The 17,098-nt window shown below is 43.2% G+C and overlaps 1 protein-coding gene and 1 long non-coding RNA gene across 7 annotated transcripts in view; one reads left to right on the forward strand and one right to left on the reverse strand.

Annotated features, from left to right (window-relative positions):
- Positions 1–14,403, reverse strand: part of tbc1d22b (TBC1 domain family, member 22B) — a 203,253-nt gene extending 188,850 nt beyond the window's left edge. For 4 of the 5 annotated variants that reach the window (XM_055654614.1, XM_055654619.1, XM_055654618.1 and 1 more), the window contains exons 1-2: positions 14,194–14,403; positions 631–687 (exon numbers count right to left, since the gene is read on the reverse strand). In XM_055654614.1, coding sequence (XP_055510589.1) covers positions 631–687; positions 14,194–14,249 — 113 coding nt within the window. In that variant the 5' untranslated portion in view covers positions 14,250–14,403. The remainder of the gene's footprint in view (positions 1–630; positions 688–14,193) is intronic. The other variant, XM_055654616.1, reaches the window with a different exon arrangement.
- Positions 14,404–14,526: 123 nt separating this feature from the next.
- Positions 14,527–17,098, forward strand: part of LOC129708693 (uncharacterized) — a 42,583-nt gene continuing 40,011 nt past the window's right edge. For both annotated transcript variants that reach the window (XR_008725397.1, XR_008725396.1), the window contains exon 1: positions 14,527–14,685. This is a non-coding gene — a long non-coding RNA (uncharacterized LOC129708693). The remainder of the gene's footprint in view (positions 14,686–17,098) is intronic.

Genomic DNA, 17,098 nt, shown 5'->3' on the forward strand with positions numbered 1-17,098 from the left:
ACCTGTAATATTTAGTGTTAGTTCCACCAACAACTTGATGGTGAACAGAACCAAGTATAAAAATCAAAATTATAATTGAAATATGTCCTTTAACTGAATATAAAGGTTTGCAAAATGGAATTCCACTAATCAAGTTTCAACAAATTTTCAACCTCTCTTCAAAACACACTTGAGCCATGTGTCAAAATCTACATACGTTGTGACAAAATAAGTAGTATGAATGGAGGTGCAAGGAAGGACACATCCTGCAGTTTTAATGACAATTTCATTATAGGCACTATGCCATGATGCTTGGTCTGATTTCCCTAAAAAGATTTTCACAACAAGAAATTCCAATTAATTGCAGTCAAATTTCCAAAGAATGTACGTGTTTCATTGCTGGCACATATGACAATTAAACACTATGAGAATAAGCACCAGGAAACTAATTAATTACCGGGGTAGGTTATTTTTGCTGTTTTCTTCCTTGACTATATGACAAAACAAATCCTTATAATCTGGTTGATGACTAATTACTGTACATCAATAACTTGGCAAAATTATGGTCACATTCACACAAGAAAGGTCATCATACAGAAAACACTATTTCACGTAACCACATAAGAACAATGAAAGATGCTGCAAACCTACTTTTTGTGTGGCCGGGAATCAAATGGAGGATGCTGTGCTCCATAAACTTGTTGAATACTAAGGAAACAAAACAAAAGAGAAAGACATGCCATATAAGTGTAAAAAATGAATTAAGCAAGCATCATTTACACTTCATATTGCAAATCCAGAGAGGAAAATAATCCAATTCATACCATTAATGAATTGCATATAAGATTTATAGCCAAGGTCTTCCCAAATGAAGGGATGTAATGCAAAGAAAAAGTTATAAAGTTGCAGAAGAAATAGTATTTCCCTACCCAATCCAATAACATTTGTTTCAGAAAACAGTGCAGGCAGATTCTGGTTGCAAATAAACAGGAAAATGAAAGGAACTGGAGAGGTGATAAAACAAAGTTATGTATAATTAAACCTTTGGAAAACACTGCTCAAAGCATGATTTGAGTTGATTACATTCTACCTTCTTGCACTGGCCAGTGTTAAAATTACAAACCCTTTCCACAAACCAGCAGCAATCTTTATTCATTTTCATGACATTTCCATTTAATTTCAAGTGTTCAAGTGTTCAGTAAGACATTAAATAGGAGTGATTTACAAATGTGGCAGAAAATTGCAATTGTCTATCATTGGAAAATTAAGTAATAAGGAATTTGGAATATGTTTAATTTAGTTTAGTTTAGAGATACAGTATGGAAATGGGTTTGTCGGTCCACCGAGTTCATGCCGACCATCGATCACCCATTCACACTAGTTCTACACCATCCCACTTCCACACCCACTCCCTGCACATTAGGGACAATTTACAGAGGCTAATTAACCTACATACCTGCACATCTTAAGGATGTGGGAGGAAACCAGAGCACCCGGAAAAGGCTTTGCCCATTACATTATTGTGTGACTTTGACTTCATAGAATTTTTTTTTTTAAAGTTGAGAATAAGATTGAAAAAAATCGACCGAAACGGAACACAATACTCAAAATGTGGCCTTATGTTGAATGTATATTAGTTGCATCGAAGTCCACCATAATTAAGGCACAGTGGGAGAGCATAGAAACCGACTGATCGGCCCACCTTGTCCATTAAGCAATTATTTAACCCTCCCCACATTTTCAGCAACTCTTTCCACCCACCGCACGTTTCCCACCATTCGCAACTAATCCGCATGATTTAGGATTTAGGAGGAAACTGGAGCAGTTGGAAGAAAACCCCATGACTCGGATGATGGCAATCCTTAATGATAGATGCTGCCTTCCTAAAGCATTGTTTCATGTAGATGCTTTCAATGGTGGGAAAGACTGTGCCCGGGGTGGACTGGGCTGAATCCAGCAGTCTCTGCATATTTCTGTGCATCGGAATTGTCATACCAGGCCATGATGCAATAGTCAGGACATGCTGATCAAGAGAATGTCCAAACCTTAAATTTTATCCAAAATCATGTGACCTCATACTCAACTGCCTATATTCCAATTCAATTTATATTGAAGAAAATACTCAGCCACATGTTGGGGATCACGATGATTACGTAAAGTGCAGCCAAAGGGAACCACGAGCATAAACTGGAAACTTTGCAAAAAATAAGCAGGTCAAACAATGGTGATAGGAAGAGAAAGAGAGTTAATGTTTCAGGTCAAGGACTTTAAGATTTCTGCAAAAATGAAAATAAAAGCCTGTTCTAAGTTTCAGAGAAAGGTCAGAGTGCAGGGAACAAAGGGAAAGTGTGGTTGAGGGCAAACCAGCATTCTCAAAGCTTTGTTTTAAAATCTGCAATTACAAGGTAGAGAAGAATATTGAAACAGAATGCTAAACAAAAAGTTAATTTCTTGAATCTCAACACGATTCAATATCAAATCTCAAGGCCTGTAATTATTCAGAGGACAATATATATTTCCTTGAGTTTAAATGATACATTGTTTGAGCAATGTTTAAGAAGGAACTGCAGATGCTGGAAAATCAAAGGTAGACAAAAATGCTGGAGAAACTCAGCGGGTGAGGGAGCATCTATGGAGCGAAGGAAATTGTTTGAGCAATGTAGGAGGCCAAACAAACAGGTGAGAGTGAGATTGTGATGGAGAATGAAAATGATGAGATACCAAAAGCTCAGTTGCCTTCTCGGATTCAGAGGTGTTTTGCAAATTAATCACTAGAGCCAGGATGTTTAGGCACTAAAAAACTCTGAAATAGGCAGGCAAATATGCATAATAAAATTACAAAAAAAGCATGAAGCAGGCATTTATGACAAAAAAATGAATTTATTTCCACCACCAAAATATGGTTAAAAATATATAGGTATACTACATTAAATGACCAAAGTTGCCTGGTTGCTCATAATTACTAGCATTTTTTTCAAATTATCTGGTGTTAAACTACGCCGTCTGTCAGACAGAATCTGCTTCAGTTGTGAAAAAATTATTTCTACCCCAGCTGAGGTCACTGGTGCATACCTGAAACAAGCTACAGACTCTATATTCATGTCGATATCTTGTGCATTACAACTACCTTTGAGAACTTTAGCTATGTTTTGTATTTCTTCAAGATCTGTTAGCTAAAATCACTCTCGCACATTTTCGTTGTATGTCTTTACCTACATCGCCAGGAATTTTACGAATATCATCAGTTACTTTGTTGAAAACCTGAAAGTTATTCACTAATGTTTCACTGCGTTTCTTAAGGAAGTGATAATTTGTGGGAGATTTGCAAAATTGGAAGCAATAAACACAAGATAGCGGTGGAGGGACTTTTTCTGCATGATTTTACTGATGATCCTGATTGCAGCACTCTTCTTCAAAACAGGTGACGATTTATTTTATCTTTTCAAAATTTGCAGCATAGTGGAGCACAGCATAGTACCCCACCAAGTCAAAGCGGGCTGAGCAGGTAGCGGAATCTCGGGTGTCATTTCCTTGAACAACTGCACATGTTTTTCTTGACACTGGAAACTAGGCGATCGACATTTGGAAAACAAACCACGTATGTGCTTGGCAATTTTATGAAGTCCTTGAGCTAAGCATGTCAAATGCAACATTTAAAACTTTAAGAACTCAGGCAGCTTTTAACATGTACGGAACTGCATCAATCACAAACAGAAGAACATTCTAGTGTTTTATACCTTTGGCCAAAGTATAGCAAGTGAAGATGTAAACAACTGAGCAATAGTTGAGCTGTTTGACTTCTCCAATACTTTCGATGTCAACAAATATTCCTTTGATGGTTGACCTGCCTCCACTATACCGATGACCACATTGGCAACGTATCGCCCCACAGCATCAGTTGTCTCGTCTATTGAGATCCATATTTTGTTACATGCAACTTCATCTCAAATTTTCTGCTCAACAATGTAGAAGTTGCAGTCAACATAATTTTTCTGCAATGATGATTCGTTCAGTATATGTTCCTCTTTGTATTTCTCTAAAAACCTCTGAGAGATTTGTTTTCCAATTTCCACAATGGCATTCCAGGATCAATGAATCAAGGCGGATCACTTGAAAACTCAGATTTGCGACTGGAGCCAGCAGTAAATGTAGTGAGGAGACAAGCTTAGGTATTTCGCTTGGGTAGTCTACACCCCAGCGGGATCAACATTGACTTATCTAATTTTAGATAGTTCTTGTCTTCTCCCTCCTCCCCCTCCCAGCTCTCTTTCTAGTCCTACTGTCTACACTTCTTCTTTTTTTTCCCGCCCACTCCTCACATCAGTCTGAAGAAGGATCTCGATCCAAAACGTCGCCTATTCCTTCGCTCCATATATGCTGCATCACCCGCTGAGTTTCTCCAGCATTTTTTGTCTACCTTCGATTTTTCCAGCATCTGCAGTTCTTACTTAAATAGATATTGGAGAAAACTAAACCAGCGGGCAGCGGCACAAACGACCAACGGTGGTGGAAGTTTTCATGCAAGTTATACTATGTTAACACATTAATAATAACATTAATATTAACGTGTTAACATAGAAAACGTCATTGTAATCACTGTACAACTAGAGAAAATAGCACAGCCTTTTGGCAAAATGGCAAAAAAGGCTGATTTGGGCACAATCGTGAAAAAGGCATTACCTGGTGAAATCAATAAAAAAGGCATGAAAAGGCACATGACATTTATGGCAAAATCCTGGCTCTAGTAATAACCAAAACAACACCTGATTTCTCCAGTGTTTAAGAGGGAACTGCAGATGCTGGAGAATCGAAGGTTACACAAAAAAGCTGGAGAAACTCAGCGGGTGCAGCAGCATCTATGGAGCGAAGGAAATAGGCAACGCTTCGGGCCGAAACCCTTCTTCAGACTGATCGGGGGCGGGGGTGGGTGGGGACAAGAAAGGGAAAAGGAGGAGTAGCCAGAAGGCTGGGGGATGGGAGGAGACAGCAGGGGGGCTGAGGAAGGGGAGGAGACAGCAAGGACTAACAAAATTGGGAGAATTCGATGTTCATGCCCCCGGGGTGCAGACTCCCCAAACGGAATATGAGGTGCTGTTCCTCCAATTTCCGGTGCTGCTCGCTGTGGCCATGGAGGAGACCCAGGACAGAGAGGTCGGAGGCGGAGTGGGAGGGGGAGTTGAAGTGCTGAGCCACCGGGAGGTCAGCTTGGTTATTGCGGACCGAGCGGAGGTGTTCGGCGAAACGATCGCCCAACCTCCGCTTGGTCTCACCGATATAGATCTGCTGACATCTAGAGCAGCGGACGCAATAGATGAGGTTGGAAGAGATGCAGGTAAACCTCTGTCGCACCTGGAACGATTGCTTGGGTCCTTGAACGGAGTCGAGGGGGGAGGCAAAGGGACAAGCAATCGTTCCAGGTGCGACAGAGGTTTACCTGCATCTCTTCCAACCTCATCTATTGCGTCCGCTGCTCTAGATGTCAGCAGATCTATATCGGTGAGACCAAGCGGAGGTTGGGCGATCGTTTCGCCGAACACCTCCGCTCGGTCCGCAATAACCAAGCTGACCTCCCGGTGGCTCAGCACTTCAACTCCCCCTCCCACTCCGCCTCCGACCTCTCTGTCCTGGGTCTCCTCCATGGCCACAGCGAGCAGCACCGGAAATTGGAGGAACAGCACCTCATATTCCGTTTGGGGAGTCTGCACCCCGGGGGCATGAACATCGAATTCTCCCAATTTTGTTAGTCCTTGCTGTCTCCTCCCCTTCCTCAGCCCCCCTGCTGTCTCCTCCCATCCCCCAGCCTTCTGGCTACTCCTCCTTTTCCCTTTCTTGTCCCCACCCACCCCCGCCCCCGATCAGTCTGAAGAAGGGTTTCGGCCCGAAACGTTGCCTATTTCCTTCGCTCCATAGATGCCGCTGCACCCGCTGAGTTTCTCCAGCTTTTTTGTGTAACCTGATTTCTCCATGTCGGAGACCACAGATTATCACCCAATATAACACACTAAACTGAAAGAAGTGGAAGTGAACAGTTGCATCACTGTGAATGCATTGTTTGGATCTCAGGGTGGCAGGAAAAGGAGGTGGTAAAAGGGCAAGTGTTGCCCTTCAGCCATTGCATGACAAAGTGGCATAAGAAGAGGAATGGCCGATGGATATGAACAACAAAGGAAGGGAGCGGACCTCAGAATACTGAATGAGATAACAGGGAAAGATATGCTGGTGATGAATTTTCATTGATGTTGCCGGAAATTATGGAAGATGATCAACTGAATGTTGGGGTTGGTGAGGAGGAAGGTCTGGGGAAGGGGAATGTTATTGTGGTTCTGGGTGGGATAAGAGAATGTAAATAGAACTGTGAAAAATATAGAAGTGCATGAGGTGTTCTGTCTGGACATGCTGCAATCCACGGAGTTAATAATGAGTTTAATAATTTCAGGTAACCGCTTTTGTGTTCTGTCCAACCAGCTATGAATCACAAAAAAAAATGTGAATTTTACTAAATCTTCAGAGTAAATCCGAAGAACAAAATTGTAAATTTGATATCAACATTGTAAATTATAGACGAAACAGAGAAATGTCAAAAATCCATGTCAAGATGCCATGCTATCAGGGTCTTTGAAAGCAGAAAATATAAATCTGACTAAATACGGTCAGCTGCAGTACTGACCCAGTACACTCAGAGCTAAGAAGCATAATTGACCAACCAAAGGCAAGGGACAAGTCTACACTGAAGAAGAGTCTAAACCCGAAACGTCACCCCTTCCTTCTCTCCAGAGATAATGCCTGTCCCGCTTAGTTCCTTCAGCTTTTTGTGTCCGTCTTCAGGAATGTGAAAATTCACACTCACAGAATTGCTGTGCCACATACCCCATACAATACTTACATCATATTAGCAACAAATTCCCATATCAAAACATAATTATCACAGTGGTGCAACAGTAGAGCTGCTGTCTCAACCCCAGAGACCTGGGTTTGAGCCTGATTACGGGTGCTGGCTGTGTGGAGTTTGCACCATCTCCCTGTGCCACGTGGATTCGCTCTGGGTGTTCCGGTTTCCTCCCACAATCCAACAACACGTGGGCTTGTAGGTTAATTGGCTTGTGTAAATTGCCCCTAGAGTGTAGGATGCAAATGTGGGATAACATGGAACTAGGGTATGGGTGACCAATGGTCAACATGGACTTGGTGGGACAAAGGGCCTGTTCCAGCACTGTATCTCTAAACTAAACTGAACAATGCTATGCCAGATGGGACAAACTTGTGCTGGTTTTGTTTATACTAGACTTTCTGAACAACTGGAAAAGGAGTTACTTTACAGAGGAAATAGTCTCATATTAGGTCTATTATGAAGCATGCAGATGTCACAAAACCAATTTATTTCACCAAGTCCACCATGCCTGCTAACACAATTAATTTTTATGCCTTACAGAAAAAGTGAAATCCACCTGGAGGCTCCAATTCACAAACATCTTACTCAGTTATATTGTGGGAACAATCAGCATCGGAAGCACTTCAAGAAAATGACTTGCTCAAACTTCTTGGAAGTATTTAGGAGTAGGCATTAAATGTTGGTTTCGCAGCGATGCCCCCTCACAAGAAATATATATTTGTCAGTCAGCAAGACCAATAAATTTTGCTTTGCAGAGGCTTAGCAAGAACTTGAATCAATGGGAAAAATTAGAATTAAAGCAAGATGTGAAAGGAAATATTGAGTGTAATACAGTCGTCCAATGTGGACTAATGTAATGGAGACTGAACAGGCCAATACAGGGCTCGAAATTAGCGGTTTCCCGGGTGCCAATGACCACTCAAAGTGCCGCCGGGCAACCTAAACGCCGAGTCGTTTTGCCCGGCTTGGTAGTGCAGATACTGGTTTAAACCGAAGATAGACACAAAATGCTGGAGTAACTGGGTATCTTCATTGCTGTTCACAACACGTACATCTAATCTGAATGTCCGGTAATATGGTGATACTGAGATACTGCCTAATTTTCTAAATGCATCTGCAGATCCTTGTTTCTACATTATGTCACACATTCTAGTTTAAATGGGCATTGTGCTTAGTAAAACTCTGTGCATTAACAAAAAGAAGAATACCCTTATGATCAACAAAATGAGCTTTCTAGTAACTAGTAAAAGACCACATTTAAATGAACACATATTATAATGAAATGTTGAAATGATCATCAGAGACTGAATAGGACATTAATTTTTGTCTTTTGTACCATTCTGATGCAGAATCTATAGAAACTATAAAATTGGATAACAGACAAATTTGATTAATAGTGTTTGGATACATGTCTAGTTGGCGGGGCTCTTTCTTTCTCCTTTATTTGTTCTCAGGCAACAGATCTTAATACGGAAATTAGTTTGTATTATTTTGGTGTGCCTAATCTTAACCTAGCCACAGCTAAAGTCACATGTACTGTAAACACATGCAGGTTTCAATGAAAGGAAATAGTACAATTGAATGTGAAGCTTTCTGTCCTCAGCTGCCGTAGGGAGTAAATCCTCTGTGCCTTTTTGACGGTGGAGTCGATGGTAACCTCCCATCCCTTGGAGATGATGATTCCCAGGAACTTAAAATACTCCACAGATGTGGTGTTGTGGTGTTGTTGATGGTGAATGGGGTGAGGAGAGGGGAAGCTCTCCTAAAGTCTACATTCAATTCCACCGTCTTAAGAGCATTGAGCTCTAGGTTGTTACGACGGTACTGGGACGCAAGCTGTGAAACTTCCTGTCTGTAGGCAGATTCCTCCCCATCCTGGATCAGTCCAATCAGGGTTGTGTCATCCTCAAACTTGAGAAGCTTGACAGAGGTGTCTTTGGAGGTGCAGTCGTTGGTGTAGAGAAAATAGAGGGGAGAGTACGCAGCCGACGGTGCTCCTATGCTAAGCGTTTGCGGGTCTGAGATGTGCTTTCCCAGCCTCACATGCTGCTTCCTGTCTGTCAGGAAGCTGGTGATCCACCAACAGAGGGGCTCAGGCACAGTCAACTCGGAGTTGGGAGTGTAGTAGCTCTGGCACAATGGTGTTGAATGCAGAGCTAAAATCAACAAACAGGATCCTCGCATAGGTCCCATGGCGGTCTAGGTTCTGTAGGATGAAGTGCAGGCCCAGGTTGACTGCATCATCCATAGATCTATTGGCCCGATATGCAAACTGCAGAGTGTCCAGCAGGGAGTTTATGATATTTTTCAGCTTGGCCAGCACAAGCCTTTCGAGTGTCTTCATGACTACAGAGGTCAGTGCGACAGGCCTGTAGTCATTACCTTTCTTGCCTTTTTGGGTGCAGGGACAATAGTGGAGATTTTGAAGCAGGCAGGGACAGTACATGTTTGCAGGGACTGGTTAAAAATGTCTGTATAGACCAGTGCCAGCTGTTTGGCACAGAGCTTAAGAGTAGAGGGGGAAACATTGTTAGGTCCTGGAGATTTCTGGCGCTTTTGTCCTCTGAAAAGCCTCTCCACATCCTCTATTTTTATTGTTGATTTTGGATAAGTTATGTTGTGCAGCACAGAGGATGTGGGTGATTGGGTGTGAAGTGGTGATTGGAGGGGGGTGGGTGAAGAAAGGCCCAGTCTTTGCAGATGGAGGTCAGGCTGTGAGTGGGCGTGAGGTGTTGGTTGGGGTGGGAAATGGTCCAGTCTTTTCATACTGGAGTCTTGCCTTAAGTAGGTGTGAAGTGGTGAATGGGAAGGAGAGGGTGCAGGGTCCATTCTTTGTAGACTGGGTTCTGGCTGTGTTGGTTGGGGAGGGGGTACCAGGGTTACATTTCTGATTTTCGAACCTGCAGTAAAACTTATTCAGGTCATTGGTCAGCTGATGATTGTCCAAAGAGCAGGGGGCTTTCCTCTTGTAGCTGGTAATTTATTGCAAGCCCTTACAAACTGAAGAAGAGTCACTAGCTGAGAACTTGCTCCTCAACTTCTCAGAGTACCTTTCCTTGGCAGCTCTGATTCCTCTTCTCCACTTGTACTTGGCCTGCCTGTAAAGGTCTGCATCCCGGCTCCTGTAGGCCTTCTCTTTAGACAGTCGGAGTTGTCTGAGTTCTGCAGTGAACCAGGGCTTGTGTTTGTTGAACCATGTCCGGGTCTTAGTTGGAATGCAACTGTCCTCGCAAAAGCTGACATATGATGATACAGTGTCTGTATACTCATCGAGGCTTGTAGTTGTTTACCTGAACACATCCCAATCCATGCAGTCAAAGCAGGATTGTAGGTTCTCAATGCCCTCGCTTGTCCACCTTCTCGTTGTTCCGACCACAGGCTTAGCAGCTTTTAGTAGGTCGGAATAAGGTGAACTAGACAATCATCAGAGAGAAGCAGATCCGCCCGGGGAACAGAGCGATATGCATTCTTGATTGCCGTATAATAGTGATCGAGTGTTAAAAATGCATTTGTGTAGTTAAAGGAACTAAATGATGCACAGCGACCTGACAAACATTTATTCCTCTTCCCCCACAGTTCTCTTCCACCTATATCCCTCCCTCAGACATTTTATTCCTCTTCTCTCCTTATTTGAAACCCTTATGTTCTTTTTACTTCTTCATCCACCTATCTGCCAATCACCTCCTTTTACCTGTGTCCAGCTATTGCATGCCAGGTTTTGTCCCACCTCTACATGTCTTTTCCAGCTCTCTCCCCCAACTATCATCATCCGAAGAAGGGTCCCGATCCAAATCATCAACTATCCACACCCTCCATGATGCTACCTGGCCTTCAACACTTTTGCGTTTTGTGTAAAAAAAGGAACTGTATGTGTGCGGTCATGAAAGCAAATATTAATGAAAAAAAGAAGCGGGGGGGGGGGGCGCAATGAAACAAAATACAATCATAATGCTTTCTGTCCAGATTGCCAGTGTTAACATCAGCCTTCACCCCGCACAGAAGTTATTTTGAATTACATTAAAAATCTCTAATGAAAAACTACTCGGGGAGCTGGCAAACAATTCTCCCCTTTTATTTTAAGATGGAAACAATCTTTAAAAAGGGAACTGACAAGTATTCTGCATCAAAAGCATTTTTTTTTCTCCTTTGGTTCTTTCCCAGACAACAAATCTCTAAACAGAAATGATTTTGTACTGTTCTGGTGTGCCTAATGTGGAGCGAAGCACATCAAAAGTCACACACCATTGTAAACACGTGCAGGCTTCAATGAAACACAAAATGCAAACAAATGCTAAGCCTTCTGTCCACACTGCCCTTGTTAAAAAATTCCATCAGCCTCCACCCTGCCCAGAAGAAGAGACAAAGGAACTGCCGATGCAGGAAATTCCCTTCACAGATGCTGCCTGACCCAATGTGTTCATCCAGCACTCGGTGTTTCACCTGATACAGAAGTTATTTTGAATAGCATTAAAAATGCATTAGTTAATGAAAACAAAAACTGACAGGGACATTGCACAGGGACCAGCAAACATTTATCCCTCTTTGTAGTTTATTTTAAAAGGGGACTGACAAGTGTTTAATTTCACAATCAGATATAATTGTATATAATTGCCTATTCAGTATAGGATTCGTTTTAAAATTATTTTATTTACTTTTAAATCCCTAAGTGGTCTTGCCCCGTCCTACCTATCTGAGCTTCTTCACCCTTATTCGCCCTCCCGCTCTCTCAGGTCAGATGATCAGCTGCTCCTGATTGAGCCAAAGACTAAGCGGAAGCTCAGAGGGGACCGTGCCTTTGCTGTGTCGGCTCCGAGATTGTGGAATGAATTGCCTCTGCACGTTAAACAGGCCCCTTCTCTAGCTGTTTTTAAGTCACTCCTGAAGACATATCTATTCTCCATGGCCTTTGTAGACCAGTGAGGTGTTGAATTGTTTATTAACTTTATTTGCTTGGTTTTGCTGCGTTGTTCGTACTCGTGTTTTATGTTTTTTTTAATTTATTGTTTGGATTTTTGTATGTAATTTATGCGCCTCGTGTTAGTTGTATGTTCTGTTGTTCTGCCTGTTTTATGATGTCTTGCTTGTTTTCTTTTTTCTGTACAGCACTTTGGTCAGCTTTGGTTGTTTTTAAGGTGCTTAACAAATAAAGTTATTATTATTATTATTATTATAAAAACAAAAGGACCAGGGGGGCAGGAGGGGGGGTAATGAAACTCTAAGTACAATCTGATACAATGCTTTCTGCCTACACTGCTTGTGCTAAGGTTGTGATCAGCCCTCACCCTGCACAGAAGAAGAGATACAAGGAAATACAGATGCATGGAATTCCCTCCACAGATGTTGTTTGACCCACTGACTTACTCCAGCTCTTTGTGTTTCACCCTGTATAGAAGTTGCTTTGAATTATATCAAAAATGCATGAGTTTAATAAAAAGAACTACGCTCTCAGAACTATGCTCAGGGACTTGTGAAACATTCCTCCATCTTTAGTGCTGGATGGAAATAATTTTTAAAAAGGGAACTGCCAAGTGCACAATCTCAAAAGCAATTGCCTAATGTTGAACTAGCCACATAAAAGTCAGACATCATTGTAAACAGATGTACGTTTCAATGAAACACAAAATACAATCTAAAACGACACTGGGCGGCCCAGTTGCGCAGCGGTAGAGTTGCTGCCTCAGACCCAGATTCAATCTTGACTACGGGTGCTGTCTGTACGAAGTTTGTACGTTCTCCCTGTCATCACATGAGTTTTCTCTTGGTGCTCGGGTTTCCTCCTACATTCCAAAGATGCACAGGTTTGTAGGTTAATTGGCTTGGATAAAATTGTGTGCTGGATAGTGCTAGCATATGGGGTAATCGCTGGTCGGCGCAGACTCAGTGGGCCGAAGGGCCTGTTTCCGTGCTGTATATCTAAAGTTTAAAGTTCTGTCCACATTGCTTGTGCTACGATTTTCATCAGCGTCCACCTGTACAGAGGTTACTTTGAATGTCAGTAAAAATCCATTAGTATAATGAAAAGAACTGCACGTGCACAGGGGAACTGACAAACATTTCTCCCATTATTAATGGATGGCAACATTTTTTTTTTTTTTTTTTTTAAAAGGGAATCAACAAGTGTTCAATCGGAAAATGCAACAGGAGGAAGGGAAAGTTTGTGCAATGAAACACAAAGCAACACAACGTTTTCGGCCCACACTACCTGTGCTACGATTTACATCAAGAATGGAGACACAACTACAACGGATGTTGGCAATTTCCTCCACAAATGCTCCCTGACCTGTTGAGTTATTCCAGCACTTTGTATTTCACCCTGCTTGGAGATGAATTTGAATCCCATTAAAACTACATTAGCATAACGAAAAGAACTACACTCTGTACAGGTATTTGGCAAACAATTCCTCCTCTGTTTTATTTCATGGAAACTTCTATTTAAAAGGACCTGACATGTGTTCAACATCAACAGCAGATATAAAAGTATCAGGGGGAAAGTAGATGCAGTGCAACACAAAATAAGATTTCCAACAGCCTCTACCCATGCAGATGTTACTTTGAATGACGTTAAAAATGCATTAATTTAATGAAACGAACTACACAGGGACGACGTATGGAGGCTTGCAAACATTTCTCCCTCTTTATTATTGGATGACAACATTTGGTTTTAAAAGGGAAGTAACATGGGTGTAATCTCAAAAGCAATTAATAAAACAAAGGAAGCAGGAGGTAAAGGGTGCAATGACTCAAAATAAAAGTAAGATTTCCATCAGCCTCAATCCTGTATAGAAATTACTTTACATACTATTAAAAATGTATCAGGATAATAAAAAGAACTACTCAATGTACATGGACCAGGCAAACAATTCTCCCGCTTCGGAGGAGGTTACGGGGGGGGGGGGGGGGGGGGGGGTAGTAGGGGAAGGGGGAGCGGGATAGTGGGGTGGGGGGGGGGGGGGGTGGGGGGAATGGGGTGGGGGGGGGGGCGGTGGGGGGGGGGCGGGGGGGGGTGGGGGGGGGGGGGGGGCGTGGGGGGGGGGACCGGGGGGGGGGGGGGGGGTGGGAGATAGTGGGGATGGCGATGTAGGGGGAAGTGGAGTAACAGGGGATGGGGGAGTGGGCTTGTAGGTGATGGGGATGGGGGATAGCAGGGGATGGGGGGGGAGAAGTGGGGTAACAGGGATTGGAGAGAGAGCGACTGGGGTAGCAGGGGACGGGGGGAGCGGGGGAGGGGGGGGGGGGGGGGGGGGGGAGGACGACGACTGGTGTAACAGGGGATGGGGGGGGGGGGGGCAGGACTGATGCAGGAGCCGGCCAGCGACAGCACCAACCTTCCGGGAACCTTGCTGTTTCGCTTCCAGAACTGCCGCCTGTTCTCACTCGCCATCCCCCTTCACGCTCGCCGGCCTCCAAAGATCCCTTCCCTCGGTGGGTGAGCGGGTGATAGAGCGAGCGCGGCAACCCCCGGCGGCGGCGGCGGCGGCAGTGGCGGCGCGATGCAACGCCGGGGATTACAGGAAGGTCAGCGGCCGCCAGCGCCCCGCGCCAGCCGTACAGCGGGCGGCCATGTTGGCGGACGGGGCTTGTGCTGCCTCCCGATTGGCCGGGCCAGCCGAGCCAGCGCCCGCCGGCCAATGGCAGCGCGCGATGTTGGCCGGTGTCGGTCTCCTAGGCGATGGCATGGGTCGGATTGGCAGGCGGCTGGAGCAGGCCGAGTGGCCCCCGGAGACATTGATCCCAAGCTGTCAGCTCACAACAGCCCTCAACGATGTTTACACGCCTGATGCAGCGATTAGATTACTTCCAACATCACACTCGTCCAGGTCGTTGCTTTATTTACCGTTTTCTTTTCCTCCGCTGCAACTGTGACTGTGGTTCAAAAGCAAAAAGCTCAGCTGCTGGAGTTCTGGTATTCGAGACAGACAGCACGTCTCTCTCTCCTCACTTGAATAGGGGCATCACAGAGGGGACGTTTCCATCTTACAGCCTGAAGAAGGATTCCGACCCGAAAAGTCACCTATTCCTTTTCTCCAGAGATGTTGCCTGACCCGCTGAGTGTCTGTTTCCAGCATTTTGTGCCTATCTTCGGCATAAACCAGCATTTGCAGTTCCTTCCTGTACATTACGAAATATTGTTTTACAATCCTTGAAGACTTCACTAGAATTTTAGGCTGCATCTGGAAACAAGTATTTCAGCCCACCATCCATGCTGACAAAGATCCCCCATCTACACTAATCCCACCTGCAAATATTTGGCCCATATCTCTCAAAACTTTTCCTATCCATGTACCTCTCCAAATAACCATACAGTATAGAGACAGGCCCTTCGGGCCAACTTGAGCTTGCTGACCAAGATGCCCCATCTACACAAGCCCCACCTGTCCACAAAGAGTCATAGAGACGTACAACATGGAAACAACCCCATCAGCACCACTTGCCCATGCCAGACAAGATGTCCCATCTACACTAGTCGCACCTGCCCATCTTTGCCCATATCCCCTTAAACCTTTCTTATCCATGTACCTGTCCAAATGTTTTTAAAATGTTGTTATGGTACCTGCCTCAAATACCTCCTCTGGCAGACTGTACCATATACTCACCACCCTCTGTATGAAAAAGTTGCTCCTCAGATTTCTATTAAATCCTATTAAATTCCTATTGAAAGAAATGCGAATTGTAAAGCTAGAGGAAGGAATATAGGTAGAAGGATACAGGGGAAGGGGAGAAATGGGTGCGAGTCCAGGCATGGGGGGGGGGATTCAGTTATTTACATAAAATTGGAAACCCAATACGTCACCCATCCATGTTCTCCAGAAATGCTGCCTAACCCGCTGATTTACTCCAGCATTTTGTGTCTTTTTTATCTTTTCTTTTCCTCAGCTGCAACAATAACCATATAACTCAGAAGCAAAAATCTGCAAATGCTGCATGCTGTCCAAATAGATCAGATATACTATTTATAAATACAATCAAATCAAATTCAAGTATAATAGGTAAAACAAAGGGGAAGAGTACAGATTATAGTTCACATTGCAGCACATCAATTCCACAGACAAAGTTCAATGGCCACAATTGGTTACAATTGTTTAACTATTGTAATTGTTTAACGGCCACAATTAAACAGTACCTTAGCTTATGGAAGAGTCGAAGAAGCTGTTCCTGTCTGGAAGTGTGCACTTTCAAGCTTCTCTATCTCTCGGACTGCCAGATAAGAGCAGGGAGAAGAAGGAATGACCGGGGTGGGAAAGGTCTTTGATTATGTTGGCTGCTTTTCATAGGCAGCATGAAGTGTAGATGAAGTCAATGGTGAAAAATAAGCATTATTTTAATGAAACAGCATTCAGCACAGTACAAAAGTCTCCTTGTGTAGTCCAACTTAGGAGATGTAACATTTTACATAATTCTTCCATATTTTAGTTATCTGATTCTGGAAGTTAATCCTCGTGTTTAGTTAGCTTTTAATGTAACTTTACTGCATTAGGACCATAGAGTCACGCAGCACGGAAACTGCCCTTCGGCCCAACTTTCCCATGCCACCAAGGTAGACCAGCTACACTAGCCCTCCTGCCCTTGTTTGGACCATATCCCACTAAACCTTTTACATCCTTATAATAATTTGTAAACTTATGTTAAAATGATTTTGCCCATTATTCATAAATTTAACATGTCTACTAATGTCTTGTAATGTTTTGCAATCCTTCTCAATGTGGAAACTTTATTTAAATCTGTTGCTGCTTCAAATTAAGAATTGCTTTTTTGACTTGAAAATCTAAATAATTCATATCAATTGTGAGAAAATATTGATGCTACTCAGATCCCACCTATCAATGTTTAGTGTATAATTTTGCTATCTTTTAATTCTATGTTATGTTTCCTGTCTTTTAATTGACTGTCTATTCATTTAACCTATATGCTCTGGTCTTGCAATACCTTATACAATAACCATTGTTATCCTAAACCAAATTTATAATTTTGGGAACTAAGGCCTAGATGTTCCCCTTATTTTACTATGTTTTTTGTTCACTTAATTAAATTCTGATTCATTTGATGAAGCACCAGCGTTATTCGTCCTACCATAGTTTCCGATGGACTACTTAAACTGTTCTCTGTTGTAACCGTGGGGCAGCTTGTAGACCTGTTACCTCACAACGCCAGAGACTCGAGTTCTATCCTGACCTCGGGCACTATCTGTGTAGAGTTTGCACGTTCTCCCTGTGACTGCGTGGGTTTCCTCCA

The sequence above is a fragment of the Leucoraja erinacea genome, chromosome 24 (assembly GCF_028641065.1).
Source record: "Leucoraja erinacea ecotype New England chromosome 24, Leri_hhj_1, whole genome shotgun sequence".
NCBI lineage: Eukaryota > Metazoa > Chordata > Chondrichthyes > Rajiformes > Rajidae > Leucoraja > Leucoraja erinaceus.